This window comes from Sus scrofa, chromosome 1 (assembly GCF_000003025.6).
Source record: "Sus scrofa isolate TJ Tabasco breed Duroc chromosome 1, Sscrofa11.1, whole genome shotgun sequence".
NCBI classification, from domain to species: domain Eukaryota; kingdom Metazoa; phylum Chordata; class Mammalia; order Artiodactyla; family Suidae; genus Sus; species Sus scrofa.
In genome coordinates this window covers 272,063,945-272,083,569 of record NC_010443.5, presented here as the reverse complement: position 1 = coordinate 272,083,569, position 19,625 = coordinate 272,063,945, and the positions used below count along the sequence as shown (strand labels likewise).

The 19,625-nt window shown below is 58.7% G+C and overlaps 1 protein-coding gene and 1 long non-coding RNA gene across 3 annotated transcripts in view; one reads left to right on the top strand and one right to left on the bottom strand.

Annotated features, from left to right (window-relative positions):
* Nucleotides 3,107-6,242, top strand: LOC106507242. Of its 2 annotated transcripts, none has more exons than XR_001303098.2 (3): nucleotides 3,107-3,272; nucleotides 3,727-3,867; nucleotides 4,644-6,242. It is a non-coding gene; the product is annotated as an uncharacterized LOC106507242 (long non-coding RNA). The 2 variants fall into 2 exon arrangements; XR_001303099.2 differs by having other exon boundaries at nucleotides 4,641-6,242.
* The window catches only part of NTNG2 (netrin G2), a 69,593-nt gene continuing 56,432 nt past the window's right edge, over nucleotides 6,465-19,625 (bottom strand). The window contains 6 exon segments of the mRNA XM_021070626.1: nucleotides 6,465-6,619; nucleotides 6,622-6,786; nucleotides 7,315-7,449; nucleotides 9,075-9,242; nucleotides 10,695-10,819; nucleotides 17,458-17,634. Of these exon segments, the coding sequence (XP_020926285.1) occupies nucleotides 6,552-6,619; nucleotides 6,622-6,786; nucleotides 7,315-7,449; nucleotides 9,075-9,242; nucleotides 10,695-10,819; nucleotides 17,458-17,634 (838 nt within the window). The 3' untranslated portion in view covers nucleotides 6,465-6,551.

Below are 19,625 nucleotides of genomic sequence, written 5' to 3'. Positions count from 1 at the left end.
TCTGTGTCTGCAACCTACACCACAGCTCATGGCAGGCAACACTGGATCCTTAACCCACTGAGCAAGGTCAGAGATCGAACCCATGACCTCATGGTTACTAGTCAGGTTCTTTAACCACTGAGTCACAACAGGGACTCCCAGTACTGGTTTTGACATCCCTATTTCACAGATCAGGAGACTGAGGCACAGGAGTTCCCTGGTGGCTCAGCAGGTTAAGGATCACTGTTGTCCCTGCTCTGGTTCTGGTGACTGCTGTGGAGTGGGTTCGGTCCCTGGCTGGGGAACTTCCGCATGCCATGGGCGGCAGGGTCTGGTGGGAAGGAGACTGAGGCACAGAGAGACCGAGTCGCTTGCCTAAGGTGATCCTGGTGGGGGAGGATGGCTTCAAACTCAGGTGGACAGACCAGAGGGCCCCTCAATGCTATCCCTTCTGCCTTTGGAAACATTGCCCCCCCACTCCCCCATCCCTGTCTTTGGGGGAGAAATATGGGCACTGGGTCAGCTGTGAGATGGACAGCGTGAGACAGGCCCCAGCGCTTCTAGTGTCAGCTGCAGGGCACAGCTCCTCAAGCTCCTGGGGCTTGGGGCCCCACTCCAGCTGCTCCTGGCCAGGTCCTCCCTGCTGAGTCCTCTGGCCAGAAGCCATCTGTAGCTGCGGCCCAGGGGCACCTACCTGAATTCCAGCCTCCACCCACCTTTGCAAAGGTCTTCTGTGCTTTGGGGAACCCCATGCCAGGGTTCTGGGGGCCAGACCAGACCTGGTCGTGAGGCCATGGCAGTGGGCGAGCAGAAGGCAATCGGCCGGGGCGGGGAGGAGCCTAAAGTAAAAGGGAGAAGTTTTGCATTTCCTTTTTATTTCCAAAGACCTCCTTGGGGAGTTCCCGTGTGGCGCAGTGGTGGTTAACAAATCCAACTAGGAACTGAGGTTAACGAATCCAACTAGGAACCATTAGTTGCAGGTTTGATCCCTGCCTTGCTCAGTGGGTTAAGGATCCGGTGTTGCCATGAGCTGTGGTGTAGGTTGCAGACGCGGCTCGGATCCCACGTTGCTGTCTCCAATTAGACCCCTAGCCTGGGAACCTCCATATGCCACGGGTGTGGCCCAAGAAATGGCAAAAAGACGAAAAACAAACAAACAAACAAACACAAAGATCTCCTTGGATAGAGTATTGCTACATTTTGTTACGCTGGCTAAAGAAGGGTGTGTATAAGATGAGGCCATTGTTGCCAAAATAAATAAAATAGAGGGAAAAGTGGCAGCCCAGCAGCTCAGTGTTACAAGCTAGAGCTTCTGCACGGGAGACTGTGGATTTGCAACCCAGACTCTGTCTCTTCCAGGCTGTGTGACCTTGGCCACTTGCTCACCCTCTCTGTGCTGAAGAGTCAGCATTTCTTTGTGCCCTTCCTCTGGTTGGGGAAAGACAGCGGAGCTCCTCTGATGGGGTGGGAAGCTGGACACAAGGTGGAGGGCCTGATGGGGAGGCCATCAGGAGGCAGGCCTGGGCCCGAGGTGCTGCCTGTGGACGCAGCAGTGGCTCTCAGGCCAGGATACGGGACGTGGTGCGGGCTTCCTGGCACCCCTCACCCCACCCCGAGCATCTGGCCTGTGTCTGTGGGTCCCGTGATCTTTCAAATAATCTCCTTTTCTGCTTAAGTCACCCAGAGGTGTCTTTTTGTGCTGTACCCAAGATCTCAGACCAGGCTCTTCTGGAGCCTCGGTGGTCCCCGCTGTGAAATGGCTCTATTCCTGGAGCCCGCTTCCTAGCTTCATGGCTGGGGTCCTTGAAAGGAGGGCTGTGCAGCCTCAATGCGATGCTTAGCACTATCTTAGCAAATGTTGGGCAGACTGCGTGGGGGTTTGTTTTATGGAAAAGCACTAGAAATGTACATCAGAAAATATTAACAGTTATTAGCTCTGGATGGAGGATTGTGGGCGATTTTAATTTAAAAATTATTATTTCACATTTCTGTATGTTCTAACTCCCCTGCAAGGCGTGATTTGTGTTTTACAGAGGGGGAAAAAACACATCAAGTTTTTCTTCCCTGGGCCTTTCCCCCTAACTCTTCAGGCCTGAGATGGGGTGGTCCCCTGGGGTCCGGGGGAGACTGGGCAGCTGGAGATGCAGGGCCTGGGGCACGGGTGCTGGCATCGGGGTGAGCCCCTCTCAGCCCTGCCCGCCCAGGCCTGCTCCCCAGGTGCCAGTTAATGCCTCATAACTGCTGACACAGCAGGCCTGCTTATTTAGAGGGGGCAGGAGGGCCGGGGGTGAGGCCTTTCCCCTGACAGCAAAGCCATTCCGATGACGACAGGTTCCCCAGGGCTGCTTGCCCAGCCGGGGAGCTGCTGCAGGGGCCGAGGAGGGGGGCAGGCAGGAGCCTGAGCCACCGCCTGGGCTGCTGAAGCTGCAGGGCCTGGGTGAACACTGGGCTCTGGAGTCAGGCTGTCCTGAGTCGCCTTCTGCACCCGCTTCTTGGCAGTGTGACTTAAGGCAAGTTATCTCCGTCTCTGGGCCTCAGCTTCCCTCTCTGTTAAATGGGTAGACAACCCCTTCTACCAGGGACAGTCGTTCTCAGTCTGGGGGGATTTTGCCCCCAGATTGCAATGTCCAGAGGCGTTTTTGATTGTCACCACCAGGAAGGACATGCTACTGGTGTCTAGAGGCTCCAGATCAGAGAGGCTGGTACACATCCTAGGACACACAGCACAGCCACCTCACCCCCCACCCCCAGCAAGAACCATCCAGCCCCAAACGTCAACAGCACCGAGAGTGAGAAACCTGTCCTGGGGTGACCATGAAGGTTAAGTTCAATGCTGCCGAGCTACGCCTGTGGACTGTGGCTGTTAACATCTGAGCTGTGAAATGGGAGCCTTCTCTTCGCCTCTCAGCACCAGATGTCAAAGCAGGAGCTCTGGGCCAGGCGCGCCGTTGACAAGAGGCGGGCTGTGACTCTGGCTCTGCTCACCTTGTTTTTTCCTCCTTCTCCGCTGCCTGGAAGACGTCAGAGTTTTCCAAATGGCCACTGGCAACGTTCCTCCCCCTCCGGCCGGGGTCAGGGCCTGAGCTGCGTCCTGGGGGACCTGGGCTGCCACTCTGATTTGCGACGTGCTCCACCTCCTTGGCCCTCGTGCACAGAGGCTTGTCCCAAGGAAGCTGACACAGCGCTGCTGGTCCGGCTGAGAGGTCGGGGCGGACAGAGTGCTACCACCCAGGACCCCTCCTCTCAGACCTCTCAGGAGCCCTCTGGGGACATACCGAGGGTGACACAAAGAGGTTTGTGTGTGTGTGTGTGTGTGTGTGTGTGAGCCCGGCCCAGAGCCCGTCTATGGGAAACGCCTCCACTGCTGTGATGCTTCTTAACAGCTCACAGCTGCCCACCCTCTGTACTGGGGCGGGGGGGCTTATACTACACCCCCCAGATCCAGCATGAAGCCAGCGACACGAGACTGCCCCTTGCCCTTGTCTCAGGACGGGACTTGTGCTCAGAGGCCTCCGGGGTGGACCAGGCTGCGGCTGGACATTCTCTCGGGCCCCTCCCTCTCCCTCTCCTAATTCCCTCACTGCCTTACGTGTGTTTCCGAGCAGCACACCTTCCAAAATCCACGCCCTGAACCCCTGTCTCAAGCTCTGCTTCCATCAAGGGAGCCAGACCTAAGACTGTGTGTACGTGTGTGTGTTGGGGGTGAATTCTTGTGGCTCCTCCATATTTTAACACCATGATCCTTAGGAGGAAGGTGACAGCTGTTTGCAGGGATAACGCCAAACCCTCAACCACCAGGCCACCAGGGAACTCCTCCCACTGCTTACAAGTTGCAGGCAGCAGCTGATGTTTCTCTAGAGGTGGACTTGGGTCAGCCTGGAGGTGGAGGTGGGGTGGGTACTGGTCTGAAAACACAGGGTTTGAGGCAGCAAATTCTGAAGCCCTGGCCTTAAGCCGCTTAATCTGTGCTCTGCCTCGTGGGCAGTGTTATGATGGGGGCTATGGCTGAGGGAGGGGGTGGTTGTTCTGGCCCCTGGTGGACTCAGGGGGCCAGATGCTGGGCCCGGGGGGTCTGGTAGGAACTGGTAGGTAGGGACTGGTAAGTCTGTGTGTAACAGAAAACCCAAAGACCAGTTTTCATCACACCAGGGTTTATTTTTTCTCACGGGTTAAGAAGTGCGGAGGTTGGCGCCCAGGGCAGGTGTCCCTTCTCTGCTAGGTCCTCAGAAAACAAACAGCCACCTTCTCGGCTCCAGCGTCCTGAGGGTGGCACCTCACCCATGCTGACTGAGCATGGAGGGAGGGGCAAGAGAGAAGCCAGGGCTCCAGACTTGGCGACTGAGGCTTGGCAAGGAGGGAGGGGAGGAGAGGCTTCTGAGGAGTTTTCTGGGCCCCCCCATCACCCCTGCTTAAATCTCATTGGCCAGAGCTGTGTCACGTGGACACCCCTCCCCACAGGGAGCCCCCCAGGGAGGTTTGCTTTCAGCCACTGGAATAAGCAGGGTTCTGTCCTTAAGAAAGAGGGCACGGATGGTGATGGGGAGGCCACGGGGTGGGGGGAACCTGGCAGAAGGCACTTCTTCGGGGTGGGGGCTGAGAGAAGGTCAGGAGGGGCTGGTGTTTGGCCCAGCGAGGCTGTAAGCATATTTTATATCCACTAGTAGCTGTGTCACCCTCAAGGCCAAGTTCTGCTAAAGCTCCGTCCGAGTCTTGCTTTGGGGATTCACAGGAGGGATCCAGTTCTGAGCTTCCCAGCCTGGAAAGAGTGGCTACAGCCAGAAGGTAACTGCAGGTGGGGCAACGGGACTAGAACCTGATCCTTGGGGTGGGAATCTTCAGGCCTGCTGTGATAGGAAGTCGGAGGGCAGAGAAATCCAGACCTTCTAGAGAGACCGCAGGAAGTCCACCCCCCACCCCCACCCCGCGCCCAGGCCCTCCCGAAGCACAGGGCTAAGCTAACGGACTCCATTCTTCCTTTTTTTCAGATGAAAAAATTAAAACCTTCCAAGGTCAAATACATTTTGCAAACAAACTTTTGATAGGCCAAGTCAGCAGATTTCCTGCAGGACTTGTCAGAGCCTTTAATATGCTAATGCGCACATCATTCTTTCACATCTCCCACACTGCCCCTAGCCCCTTGGCTGTCCTCCTTCCTGATGCTGGAGAGAAAGAGAAAGGGGAGAGGGGTCGACTGTAAGTCCCTGGGTTGCCACCTCCACCCGTCTATGCCCACCTTGGAATCTGGCCCACAGAGGGCTCTGGCAGAAGGCAGGAGAAGCGGCAGACCGGCAGACATCAGGCCAGAAGGTCTGATAGGACCTGCTATTCTGATTTACAAACAGGAGCATTCAAGTCAAGCCCTATTAGGATGCTCTGCCAGTCACTTCCCTTGGACTCTAAGCAATGGTATACATGTCTTTTTTTGTTTTTTTTGGTGATTTTTTTTTGGCTGCACCCAAGCCACAGCAGCCATAGCAGCGACCTGAACTGCTGAAGTGACAAGGCAGGATCTTTAATCCACTGCACCACAAGGGAACTCCTTCCACTATGTGCTTTTTAAATTTGAGGGCAGCTAAGGAAAAGTGTCCATAAACTCTGAATTTTTTTTTTTTTTTTTTTTTTTTTGCGGGGGTTGGGGGTGGTGGGGTAAGGGGTGGGGGAGGAAGGCAACAATTTCCCAAATGTGGGGAACACGTGGTCATTGCAGAGCCACGGGTGGCCAAGCCAAGAGAGAGCTCTGCTGACCATGCCTGCCTGTCATGCACAGAAGCGCTTGGGGAAGGATGGCCTGAGAGTGAAATCTTGCGGGCTCCGCTTTCAACCCCAAGCTTGCTGGGCATAAAAGAACAGAACAAAAACAGGCCCTGGAGGCAGCAGTGAGCAGATTCTTTACTGTCAGGTTCTATACCCTCGCCCGCCCGCCGCCGCCGCGGAGGTGACCAGCGTTAAGACGAACACGAATTGTTCTTTACAAAAGGAAGTTTCCGGCCCTCCCAACACCCTCCTTCCTAACTCCCTTCCCCAGACAGTGAGCTCCCTGGTCTGGTGGGTCGCAAAGAAAAACAAAGAAAGAATATAAAAGAGAATCTAAGTCAGCGACTCGAGTCGTAGGCAACTGGAGTTTCCGGCCCGCTGGCGGATGGCGAGCCAGGGACGCGCGCAGGCCGTGTCTGCAACAGTCGTGTGTGTCAGCGTGAAGAGGGGAGGGCAGGAGGCAGGACCCGGGGGTGCTGGGGTGAGCCGCCCTTCTCCCCACCCCCTATCTCACCCCCAACAGAAAAACAAAAAAAGGAGAGTGGAGGGGGTAATAGAAAAACTAAGACCAAAATCGCAGGCCGCTGGGGCCAGGGCCCCACAGCGCCCCCTGCTGCAGGGCCGGGGCGGGGGCAGGTGCCACTTGGGGGCCGGGGCGGGAGGACTGCTGAGTAGCACCTGGGAGCAGCTCGGGCCGCACCCTTCTCGCCGTCGGGCCTCGGACGCCGGCCCCGGGGCCCCCAGCTCCCCGGGCGCAGGGCGCAGGGCGCGGCGGTGCTCGTGGACCAGCCCACCCGGCCGGGGGTCCTCCGGCGGGCTCAGCAGTCCAGGCGGGCCGCCAGCCCCAGCAGCAGCAGGCAGCCGAGCAGGGTGGCGGGGCGCGGGGGGCCCCGGGCGCGCGGTCGCAGTCCAGGCCGCTGTCGTCGTCGGCGGGGTCGCAGCGGGGCTGCTCGCAGCGCACGCCGGTGTAGCCGCGCGGGCAGGTGCAGCGCTGGTTCTGCACGCAGGTGCCGCCGTTCTGGCACAGCAGCTGGTCGTCGTCGCACACGTTGGCTGCAGGGCGAGGGGCAGTTAACGCGGATGGTGGCCCAGTCCACACCCCCACCCCATGCTGGAGCTTCTGCGACTGGGACGTGGGAACCTTGGGGGCGCGGCCTGGACCAGGAGGTGTTGGAGGCTCAGGGCGCACTTGGGGCGAACGGTCCCTGTGCGGGTGGTATCAAGAGCCAGGCGAGACCTGGCGCCTGCCCCCGGCCCCGGGGTCTCGCCGCCCCCAACCCCCAGCTCCCGCCCCAGGCACTGGCCTTGGTGCGGTTCTTCCGACGCACCTGCTTTCCGGCCTCCAGAGCTTAACGTGTGCTGTTCCATATGCCTGGGGGCCCTTCCGCCCGCTTCCCGCGGGTCTCCGCCGACCCATCACTTCCTCGGACAGCCTCCCTCCCTTCTCGCAAACCCTTCTGCCATCTGCCCCCCAGCTCCGCTTTTGTCTCCAGCTCCCTTCCAGGTACCGACTCCGTCACCTGTCGCATCAGGCCCCGCCCCGCCCTCCTGGCCCCGCCCACGGGGACCGCGCGCACTCACGGTAGCAGCCCTGGCGCCAGTAGTGCGTGGGGAGGCAGTCGTCGCACTTGGGCCCCGCCGCGCCCTCGCGGCACTCGCAGAAGCCGGTCTCGTTGCACCGGTCGTGCACGGAGCCGATCTGGTTGCAGTTACACTCTGGACGGACAGGCGCACGGCGTGCGATCAGGGCGACTTTCTGGACCTAACAACCCTCCCGGCGGGATCTCCGCACCCACGGCCGGACGGCGGGTGGAGGCTGCCTGTGGCGTCCAGATCTCGAGGAAAGACTGTGTTTCCTCACGTCCATAGCCCCCTTCCCCTCTGGCCCCGGCGCTGTGTGGCCCGAGCCAGCCCCTTCCCCTCTCTAGGCCTCAGTCTCTGCATCTGTAACCTGAGTGGGCACTGAGCCCTCCCAGCCCCAAAGAGCTGTGACAGGCAGGTGGGAGGAGCCTCATCAGAGGCCACCGGGCATCTGTCCTTGGGGCTGTGAGCTGTGGGGGAGGAGGCGTGTATAGGCGGCATCCTTAACGCCTCTCCAGGGCTGGTAGAGGAGCAACCCCGGGGCCTCCAGCCTCCCCTGGTCCCTTCTCGCTTGGTTTCCGTGGGAGGAGACAAACGCCCCCATTCTGAGAGTCCTTGCCACCTAGTGCTGGGCCTGAGAGTGCAGGCAGGCCGCAGGGAAAAGGAGGGCGCTGGGGGAGGAGGAATGCCTCTAAGCCCACCCAGCGGCCTCGCCCTGTCCCTGCAGCTGGCCGGTGTGACATGGAGAGTGCAATTCGGTCGGGGTCACTTTCGAGTTGATGAAATTATCTGAAGGCCGCTGCCATAATTCAAACTGACAGCTGCAGCTTTGTGGGCAGGCGGTCCTGTGCGCAGCCAGAGCTGGCCGGCCCGGTGGGGGATGGGCGGTGGGCTCCCAAGGTGCCTGGGCATCCCAGGGCTGAGAACTGGCTCTTGCTGGAGACAGCCTTCTGGGCTAGTAGGTGCTGGTTGCCGGCCCTGGGTCTGGCCCTTGGGGAAGACCTGCCTCTGCCGAGGCCCAGGGTCCTTGTAGATTTCCTTCTTTACCCCAAAAGCCAGACCTGGAGCAGAGGTTGAAGAAAGGAGACCATTTGCCCACTGGGAGTGGAGGGCAGCTTTAAAAGCTGGGCTCTGCTTATAAAGCATGAGAAAAATTTCATTTGAAGAAAGGCTTTGGTTGCAAAAAAGAGCTGAAAACTTTTGATCCACCTTACAAATAGGGAAACACGCCCAGAGAGGGGAAGAGAATTCCCTAAAGCACACAGCAAGGCAAGCCCCAAACCCATCTTTTTGTTTTTTCTTTCTTTTTTAGGGCTGCACCTGTGGCACATGGAGGGTCCCAGGCTAGGGGTTGAATTGGAGCTGCAGCTGCCAGCCTATGCCGCAGCCACAGCAACGCCAGATCCGAGCCGCGTCTGTGACCTACACCGCAGCTAGCGGCAATGCCAAATCCTTAACCCACTGAACAAGGCCTGGGATCGAACCCGTGTCCTCATGGATGCTCGTTGGAAGTCTAACCCTCTGAGGCACAATGGGAACTCCAAGAACCCATCTGTGCCTCTAACTGGTGGTTAGGAAACTCCCAGTGCCCACAGGGAGACCCGCATGGGGACATTATTGATAGAACAGATTCTGGAGGCTTCTGTCTTTCACGACGCCCAGCTGGAGTGGGCCCTGGAATTGCAGTTTCCACACACTGCTCCTCCGCCCGGAGCCCCGTTCACGAGCTGGCTGGCCCCACGCCCCAGCTGATGGCTCACCAATGCATACGTTCTCGTCGTCCAGCTCGGCCGAGCCGTTGCGGTAGTAGCCCAGGCGGCAGTGCTGGCAGTGCTGGCCTCGGGTGTTGTGCTTGCAGCTGACACAGGTCACCACGTTCAGGAAGTCGATGTAGCTGCAGCGATTGGAGTGGCCGTAGCACTCGCAGTCTGGGCCGGCCAAGCGTGAGAAACGCCAAGGGTCAGAGAGCAAAGGGAGCCCATGCCTTCCTGCTGCTCCCTCCCCCGTGCCTTCGGGCAAACTGAGGCAGGAGGTAGGACGTGGCACAGGAAGGGGCCCTGGGCCCCCGACACTTCTGTACCATCTGGGGAGAGATGGGCTTGCTAGCTTTGAGCCCAAAGGAGAACCAGCACAGGTCCAGCCCAGCAGTCTCACCTGGCCCTGTGGGCAGGGCACCAGGGAGGGCCAGTGGGCAGCACCTGCTAAAGGCCTGGCCAGGTGCCAGGGCAAGGTGCTCTCTGAATGGATGCCCGCGTGATGCTGGGGTGATTCATGCAGGGAGGGTGGGTCGTGCTGCCAGACTCGGAGCTCAGGGAGATTGGTGCCTGGGTTTGTGGCTTTCGCCACGCCATCCCAGTGATTCAGGGAAGGGTAGGCGCATGCGTGAACGCTGGAGAAGATGGAATGAAAGGGCCAGGAGCTTCCTCCCCGTGCTGCTTTGGAAGACGGCTGGAAGGAAAACACCCACTTGCGAGAAACCCTTCTTATTAGCCTGGGCTGTTCTGCGAATTTGGCATCAGAGGGCAGGCACTTGCACGACCCTGAGAGTGGGGCTGCCTTAAGATTGTGCTCTGGGCATCTTGCCTTGACTCCCCTTGGCCTTGGCCCGGCTTCTGAGTCTCACTGGAGGCACCTGTGACCTCCGGGGGCAAGCCCCCTGGAGATTGGAGGTGGCTCCCATGAAGTCATCAAGAGGTGGGTGGGGTCTGGGGAGGAGGGTCGCCTTCCCTGCCACAAGAAGGGGGGGCATCCTTTGACACCCCCTTGAACAAGAAAGTCAGTGTGGCTCCCCTTGAACAAGGAGGGGGAAACACCATCTCTGTTTCTTTAGAGGACCCCCCCCCTTTCATGATGGGAGAAGGAGGGATGGACCAAGTGTCAGGGTCAAGGGCAGGGGAGACCTTGGAGAAATGAGCCTCTGACATGTGCCCAGGAGGAGATAGGGGGCGTGCCCACACCTTGGGCCTCCTGGACCTGTCCCCTTCACCTTGTCCTTCCAGGGACAGTGATATGGTGAGGCATCCTCCGGGTGTCCCAAGGGGTTAGTGCCAGTGACCTCTGTGTCCCAGATCTTGCTTCAACCAAGATGAGCCCCTGGGCCACACCTCCCAGGGGAGCCAGGACAGGCTATTTCTGGCCACTGCTCTGCCCGCCCTGTGCCTGCCCACCAGGCTTCTGACTCATACCTGCTCCCAGCTCCCCAGGTCGGGGGTGGGGGAGGACAGGAGGGGAGACAGGCTTGGTTTCACCTTGACCCAGCTACTCCAGGAGGGTTTTCTGAGCCAAGCATCCGTCCTCATCCTGCTCCCCCCGCCACCCCCGCCAGCAGAGGTCGGGGGAGAGGTGCAGGGGCGGGCACTGATTCTCCCCGGGGGCCTTACCTTGGAATTCTTCAATAGGCATCACTTGAGGAGATTTGGGCCTGAGCTGGAAAAGTTTGGAGGCCTTGACAGGGCCAAGGACAGCAGCGGACGAGCCCGCAGCTTGGAGAGATGAGAAACAAGCTCTTTCTTCAGCCGTGGTCCAGCTGCCCGGGTCGGGTGGTCCCAGCCCAGGTAAACTCCAGCAAAGGCTCCCGAGGTGCCCTGAGCAAACTCTGGGGCAGCTTTGTCACCCACTGAGATGTGAGATGACACAGCACATCCAGGAGCGTGCAGAACCGGGCCTGTCTTGGGCCCCCCCCTCGGAGACCATCTACACATCTAGCTGGATTAATCTTCCCCGGTTGCTCTCTGTCCCCAACAACCCTCATGCTGCGCTAAATACTTTGCTGACTCGGGACAGTTGTTTGACTATTTGTAAACCTCGCTTTGCACATCCTCGTACTCCTTCTCCCGCTTCGGCTTTCCTAATGAGCATCAGACCAGACCTTGAACTTGGCATTCAAGATTCTGGCATCATCCTTCCTTTCTGAAGCAGACTCCCTGCTCCAGCTAAAGTGAGTCCTTTGCCGTTTACAGAATCTCTGTGTGCAGGTGCTGTCCAGCCATGAGCACAGTTGGCCCTGCTTCCCACTGCCTGGAATCCCAGCCTCGAATTTTCTGGGGAGGGGGGTGGTCCTGGGAGCACCAGCGCCTCGCTTCCCCCTGGGAGCCTGTGCTGCCTTAGTCGGTCCGGGGCTGGGAAGGGATGGCTCCAACCTGCTCTCCTTCACCAGGTAGGACGCCCCACTCAGAGGCCTCCAGGTTGCTCACCCATTGTGGCTCCGGAACTGTTTGCCAGCAGGGGGCGCTCAAAGCCCTGCTCACTGTTCCGCGGGCGGGCGGACGAGGGGAACTGGGGATGTGGGTGGGGTTGTCGCCTAAGCCAGGCATTAGGGTCTAATGTCCAGGGAACAGTGACCTGGGGCTGGGGACAACAGTCCTTGGAGACCCGGGCAGACTCTCTGTGCTTCCTGTGTGTGCCCACCATGGCTACAAAGCAACCCACGACGCCACATGTCTCAACCCGGGGTGGCTGGAGGATGGGACTCTGGGCTTGGTCTCAGTGCCTTCCACCACCGCTCTGGGCACCCCAGTTGGTCGGGCGTGCTCACTGCCATCCCACCGCCAAGCCTTTGCTCCCGCTGCCTGGAACTCATTACCTGCTCATACTCCCCTCCACCCACCGCCCCGCAGGAAGCTCTGACTCTGAGCAGTCCTGTGAGCGCCGTGGCTGGAGACCGAGGACTACCGTTATCAGGATAGAGTCTCCACTTGGCTTCCAACCCTTGGGGGTTGGGGTCAGGATGGAGAGCAGGACTCAAAGGGCTGGTGTGGCGATGTCACGCTGGCTCTAAGTCGTGAGAGCTGCAGGTGGAGGTGGGTGGAGTTCCGAGGCCCCTCCCCTCAGCGCACTCGGAGGTGCCCTGCCCCTGGGGTCCCCACCGCATGCCCCTGCTGCCTACACTACAGAGCCTCGGAAGGGGCTTGCCCCATACCTTCTGCACTGGAGGCCACCTGGGGCCAGGGGGCGCTCGCCCAGAGAGGGGCAGCAGTAGATGGCCCGGTCCACTCTTGGGGGAAAGAAGAGAAGAAAGCAAGTTATGTGAGGGGCGGGGGCTGAGAGAACCTGCTACAGGCCCCCATAGGAGAAGCGGCACTATAGAAGCGGCTCTGTCTACACTGGCCAAATAGAACTTGATTCAGATCTACAGGAGAGGCAGCGTCTACACTACAGCAGCCTGTGAGGGGCACACAGAATCCAGCTGGAGGGGGCCCCATGTCCGAGCATCTGCATGCTCTGGGAGGTCTTAGGGGGGGCACCTCATTCTTGGTCTCCGCCCCCACTGAAGGCTAATGTTAGACTGAGCCCCATATCTGGGCCCAGACACCTCTGGGCTGAAGTCTCTGGCTAATGGCTGCAAAGGGGGCGTGTTCTCTGGCCAAGACATTGAACGTGTCTCCAGAAGGTCCTTGAAGGCTTCCCGTCCAACCTCATTCCAGGGACTGGACAGAAAGCCCTTCCCGACCCCTAGTTGGGCTCATTTTCACCAGGAACCCCAACATGAGTCAGCCCCAAAAGGCCACAGTGGCCATCTCCAGGACAAACTGGACACACAGCAAGGGACGCAGGCAGGGCTGATAGGCAAGGAATTTGCTCTGTGTTGAATTTCAAAAGACAGACCCAGAGGGACAGGGGAGAAATCGGATTTTTTCCGCTTCTTAAAGGGATTATGTACATGAGAAAATCTACCAGTTAAAAAGTGCAGGAGACTTTCCAGCTGGGAGCTGGGAGCCTCTGGACATCAAATCGACAGTAATGTGATGTTCAATGGGAAGAGGCTGCTGGACCCAAATTGGCAAGGGCTTAATTAGAGCCACGATGAACCTGCCCCCAAGGCAGCGCGCTCTGCAGCCTTTCTCCCACCGCCCTCCTCCGCGGCCGCCCTGGGCAGAGGGCGAGTGATCCTGAACAGCCTTTCTGCCCGCAGCCCTGGCCCGCCAGGCAGGAGGGAGAAGCATCTGGGCCAGGGGTTCAAGGGCCCAGCTGGACTCGGGCCAGAGAGCCCGAAGCACCTGGGGGGAGGTCCCTGGAGAGACTCAGGACCTTTCTGGGGGCCGGGAGCTGGACTCCGGCTGGGCTGTCCGGGGACACACTTAGGTATGCGGGAAGAGCCTTGTCACAGTGGCCCAAGTCGTTTGCCGAGAGCAGATGGAGTCCCCGTCTGTTCCTTCGGAACTGGGGAGGGTTCCAAGCCAGGTCGTCAGGCCCGGGGGCCGTGGCACTGGGCAGCTGAGGGGGCCATGAGCGTCTGGAGTCAGTGAGCCCCGAGTTCAGCTCCTGCCTTTTGCCTGGAGCAACTGCTTCTTTCTTTTTTTTTTTTTAAAAAAAAGCTTTATTGAGGTATAATTTACATACTCTAAAAAGCCAGCTCCTTTTCCCTAAGCCTTAATACCTTCACCTGTGGGACTAGGACGCTAACTCGCAGGGCTGTGAACAAGGGACACAGGACAAGCTCCCAGCCCAGGAGGCGTCTATTCCCCACTAGCTGCAGTGAGGGTCATGACTAGTGGGGGGCCCGGCATCGTGGGGTGCCAGGCACAGGCTTCAGCTGCTAAATAGCAGTGACGACCCCCAAGACGAGGGCCACTCAGGTCCCCGGCTGTCACACTGCAGCCTTCTCTTAATGTTCACCACCTGGCCCTGGGCTCAGGATGTGAATCAGACCTTGACCTCACTAGATGTCGGACAGTCTGGCCTGGAGGGAGGGGTGCCTCCTGGAGACCCTCAAGGTTCAAATTTTGCCGGGCTCACCACCCTGACGGATCCTCTCCTTAATTCCCAGCTTTGCAGTTTGCAGCCCTGGTAACACATCAGATACAGCTCTGAAAATGGGGTGCAGGATCCTTAACGTGTGTGTGTGTGTGTGTGTGTGTGTGTGTGTGTGTCACTGGCCTCCCACCCAGACAGATCACCGTTTGCAGGCAGACACAGCACCCACCACTGACTATTTTTGGTCCCATCTGCCCATCACAGGCTCAGCAGAAAAAGCGCAGGTCTCCGGCAGCTGGATCAAATTATGTCCAGGGCCCGGCTTCCCAGAGTGACGGGTGTTCTCCACCCCAAAGAGGATTCCTGGGTCAGGAGGCTCCTGAAACCCTCCCATCTCCCAGCAGGCCCTGCCTCCTGTAACTGCCTCCCGTGGAGAAGGGAGGGAGGCAGAAAGAAAAGAGGTGTGAGGTGTCGCCCTCTGGTCCACGGAGGAGCTGGGGGAGGGGGGCTTTCCCATCGAATCCACTGGCTGGGGGAGGGCTGATCACGGAGGCAGGAGAAGCCAGCCTGTGGGCAGACCCCTCCCCAGCGGATGGAGGGGGTCCCTAACTGTTGGAAATGCGCCCCCTCCAAGGGTCCGTGAGCATCAGAGAGAGGAACGGTCAAGAGCTGCCCAAGGAGTAAGGAGCCCCCACTCCACCATCGCCTCCCTGCAGAGGGGGATGGGCGCAGGGTGGGGGCACACTGTGGGGCACCCCTCCCCGCTGGTGGGACCCAGGAGAACTGCCCTTGGCCACGCCTTCCTGACGCTCTCTGGGAAGGATGAGGCCTTTCAGACTCCTGGACCTTGCAGTAGGCAGGGCCTCATGGGACTCCCCGGGTGAGACCAGAGACCACGCACTCAGCCCCGAAAGGCCCAGCAGTCCATGGCTGAAAACCCCGGCTCAGAGGCTCGCTTCTGCCTCGCTGATCTGAGGAGTCTGCCTTCTTGGCTAACCCTGCACCGTCCATGGGTGGGCGGCTGGGGATGGGGAGAGGGGCGGGGACGGGGCTGGGACAGCTGCTGGGGGTGGCCCAGCACTGAGGCAGGAACCCCACTGGGAGAAGTTTTGGGTGAACTTAAGTGACCTTGCTGCCACTGGGCCCCTCCTCCTCCCTGTCCTGTTGGCTGGCTGCTCTCGGGGTCCTCCTGAGCAGTGCCTGGGGTGGGGGTGGGGCGCAGGAGGAAGAGGATCTAGGAGCTTGCGGTGAGTCCTAAAGGGCCTGGCTGGGGTCCCGCGACAGGGGGGCGGTCCAGACAGCCTGAGCACCCCTTGGCCCCAGGCTTCTGTGGCTCTGGGGATCTAGCATTTTCTACTCTAAAAGCCAAGCCCCTGCCCTCCCCCGAGGCTGATGCTCCCCCTGCCCCATCACCGACATCCGGGAGGGGCAGAGATTCAGCAAGAAGTGGGAAAGGGCAGGGCAGCCGAGACTGTGCCTGGGCACCCACCTGTGGGCTGTGGGGTGCTGGGGACCGCGGGGGTCTGAGCAGTGGATGCGGAAGGGACAGGAGTGGTGGGGTCCCCCCACATGGCCGCAGTGGCCACAGGGGGTTTGGGGACAGGGTCTTTCCGGGACCGGCTGAGGCCTGGCGAGAGATGAGAAAAGCAGTGGGTGGGGTGCAACCCAGAGGAGCAACTTAACGAGCCCACTGAGGGGACCAGAGTCCCCTCTGGATCCAGCTTCCTTCTGGGCCACCCCACCCCCCGCACCCGCTGCCCACTGGTGTCCCAGCAAGGAGCAGTCTGGGGACTGAGTGTGGCCCCAAAAAGCCCTGGCGGAGGCACCCTGGAAGCCTTTCTGAGGTTTGGAATGAGCCTCTGGCTAGCTGGCTGGCTGACACTGGCAAGACCTCTCCTGCTGACACTCAGAGCAGATGGTAGTACCTTCCGAGGGGGCAGAGGCGTCAAGGATGAAATGAGACGGCACAAGTGTCCAGCTTAGCTGATGGCAGGCACTGTCAGTGTTTGATGATGACTTCATGATAGTCTGTCACCATCTCTCCCCCACCTTCCCTGCTGAGCTGTCAGGACCCCCCCCACCGCCGCCGCCCCGCCTCCTTCAGATGATTTGAGGGCCCTGGGACCTGGATGCCTCAGGGCAAGTGGCTGCAGAGGTTAAGAGCTGCAGGCTGCCCAGAGGGAGGCCAAACCTCGTGGTCAGACTGGGGGGATTCTGCCTCTGGTCAGGAAAGGTGACTCCTCTCTTGCCCGGTAGGAGGGGGAGGAATGGGGAATTGGTGGGGCGAGGGCGGGGTGGGGGGGGACCTTTCCAAAGCAGCACTAGCCAAGGAGCTGGAGGGGCGGGACTGTGAGACAGGAAGGAGGGGCTGAGGGGAAGAAGCCAATGGATGGGGAATGGGGAGGGGCCCACAGGCCTAGCGTGGGGTGGGAGTGGGGGTGGGGGACAGGAAAGCCCCATCTTTCTGTCATTCCTCTGCTGCACTTTCCAGGACCTGCAGAGGCTCGTGCACCGAGGGCCCCAGTCGCCTTCCCCAGGGCGGCAACCCGGTGTGTACTTACTGCCAACGGCGAGCCTGCAGCGGCACCTGCAGAAAAGAAGAGCAACAGCCACGTGAGGGGCTGGTCACTGCTCACTCATTCAGTCCTCACAACAGCCCCACGGGGGGGTCTCTTAGGGTCCGATTGTACAGAAAGCAGGGCTCAGGAGGGGAAATGTCTTCTCCAAGGCCACACCGCTGAGTGGCAGAGGCCTGATTCCAATCCGGGCCATTCTGTCTATGCATCCGTGCTCCAGCATGCTTGGGTGGATGCTGCGGTGTGGGCAGGGGGACACGTGGCACGTGGACCTCTCCTGGTGGCCCCGGTGGCGTGATGGTGAAGAAAGTCTGAGAGGAGGAGCCTGGGGCCCCTCGGGGCCTGACCTGCGGGTAACGGTCTGGTCTGTGGGTGCGGGGGGGACCTCGGGGGATCCTTTCTGGAGAGCAGGGCACAGAGGGTGGGGGAGGCCAGCAGGACAGATGCAGGAAGGTGAGCCTGCGAGTGAAGGGAGGAGACAGTGACTAAAGAAAGGGGGTTTCAAGAAATGGTTCTGGCAGCAAAGCGCTGGGTGGGCACCTGCGAGGAGGCAGTGGAGGGGGCTGGGCTGTCATGCCCAGAGCGCTCTGTGCCTTTGAAGGCCCGTGAGCGCCGTGAGTCTGGCCCGTCACCCTTCAAAGGCCTGTGAGCAGCACACGCATGATGTGCCTGTCACCGACTCATGGCAAAGCTTCTGGCTTTGATCAGCCTAAAGTCACATAAATCTTTCACCAGTTGTTGCGGGGGCGCCAATGGAGGGGCTTCTGGGGGTGTGGCCAGGAGGGGCGGCCAGGAGGACTGCAGCCTCGCTGGTCCGAGGTGGGAAGGGGGTTGGGGGACGTGGTGGTCGGGGGCAGCGGCCACTCTGCGGTACGCACACGCGTTGGGCGAGCCATGGGGCAGCGGCAGGTAGGAGCCAGCCCGCCAGGACCGCGTGCGGAAGCTCCTCTTGCACTTGCCGCAGTCGGGGCCGGTGGTGTTGTGGTCACACTCGCACTGCAGGCTGCCCTCGCGCACAGAGCACAGGTTGGCGTGCAGGTTGCACTTGCACCTGGGGTGACACAGGGGGCAGAGGCGTCAGTGAGCACGTGGCCGGGCTGGCCTGGCTTCCGGGAGGGGCCGGGGTGGGGTGTTAGGGGTGGTCCGGAAGGGACCCTTGAGGCCACCCAACCAACCTGCCATGACTTTCCTTCCAGACAAACTCTCCCCAACTCCATTCTGAGTCCTCCCCAGCCTGAAGGGGCCCCTGGTTCCTTCCTCTTGGTTGGGGCAGGGTAAGGAGAGGCCCTTGTCCCGGATCGTAACACAGCTTACAGTCACCTGTGCCCTTAACTGTGGGAAGTTGACAGGCAGCAAAAGCTAGCTGCCCCTGCTTGCGTAGACAGGAACCCAGCCCCAGGACACACCTCTCTACTCTCAGCCATGCCCACACCCAGGCCCTAGAGGGCAGAAAGAAGCCCCGAATCCCAAACCCCTGTCAATTCATCCACACATGTATTATTCATTCATTCATTCAAATATTTATAGGCAACTCATTATTCTGAAACCAGTAAATAAAGGGAAAGAATCAAGCACTTGTCTTGCCTGGCCTATATAAACTGTACCTCCAGGTAACAAACAGCTGATGGGTGGATATTTCTTTTTATAGAAGCATTCCAGCTGATAACGGTAAATGGGAGGATAGAATTAGGAAGTTGCCACGTAGCATCCACCGAGCATCAACAGAGAGACAACCAGAGAAAAGGTTCCTGATGGAAGGATACACCCCACCCTGAAGCAGTCTCGTCGAGATGAACCGAACTTGAATCTGATCATAAACTGATGAATTTATGATCCCATACATTCACTCGGATCCAGCTATGAGTTTATGGGAAATACAGAGGACAGACAAACATACTAAACACCACCAGGGGGATGCAATCAGCAAACTCCAGACTGAGGGAGCTCCGGAGGTGAGGACAGAGTTTCTAGAACAGATGAATAGCAAGGAGCAACACTTAATATGGAGGGGGGGAGGCATCAAGAGAAACTTCAAAGGCAAAGCAACCATGTGCAGGGTGTGGGCCTCATCTGGATCTTCGCTCAAATAACCTCTTTTTTTTTTTGTCTTTTCTCTTCTGAGGGCCGCACCCGGGCCATATGGAGGTTCCCAGTCTAGGGGTCTAATCAGAGCTGTTGCTGCTGGCCTCTGCCAGAGCCACAGCAACGCCAGATCCGAGCCGCGTCTGCAACCTACACCACAGCTCATGGCAACGCCGGATCCTTAACCCACTGAGCGAGGCCAGGGATCGAACCCCCAACCTCATGGTTCCCGGTCAGATTCGTTTCTGTTGAGCCACGACAGGAACGCCATCAAATAACCTATTAATTCAGATAAATGGGAGTTCCCTGGTTGCCTAGCGGGTTAAGGATCCGGCATTGTCACTGCTGTGGCTCAGGTTACCGCTGTGGTGAGGGTATGGCCCTGGAACTTTCTGCATGCTGCGGGAGTGGCTAAATAAATAAAATAAATTCACAAGACAATGGCAATTTGAATACTGACTATACTTGGTGATTTAAATTAATGTTTATGGGGAGTTCCCACTGTGGTGAAGTGGGCTAATGATCTAATTGCAGCAGCTCAGTTCACTGCAGATTGTGGGTTCAATCCCTGGCCCGGCCCAGTGGCTTAAGGACCCGGTGTTGCCGCAGCTGTGGCTTAGGTGGCAGTTGCAGCTCAGATTTGATCCTGGCCCAGGAACTTCTATGTACCAAGAGAGCAGGTGAAAATGAAAAAAAAAAAAAAAAAAGAAATAAAAAATATAATAAATTAATTTTTATTGAGTGCGATGATGACATTGAGGTTACGTTTTTAAAAGTCCTTATCTTTAGGGACACACACAAATATTTACAGATAAAATCGTTGTCGGGATCCACTTCAGAATAACACAGGAAAGAACACGGCCAGGGGTGCAGATGAAACAAGAAAGGCCATGAGTTAATTGCTGAAGTTGGGTGACAGGTATATGGCAGTTCATTATGGTAGATTCTATTTCTGTATGC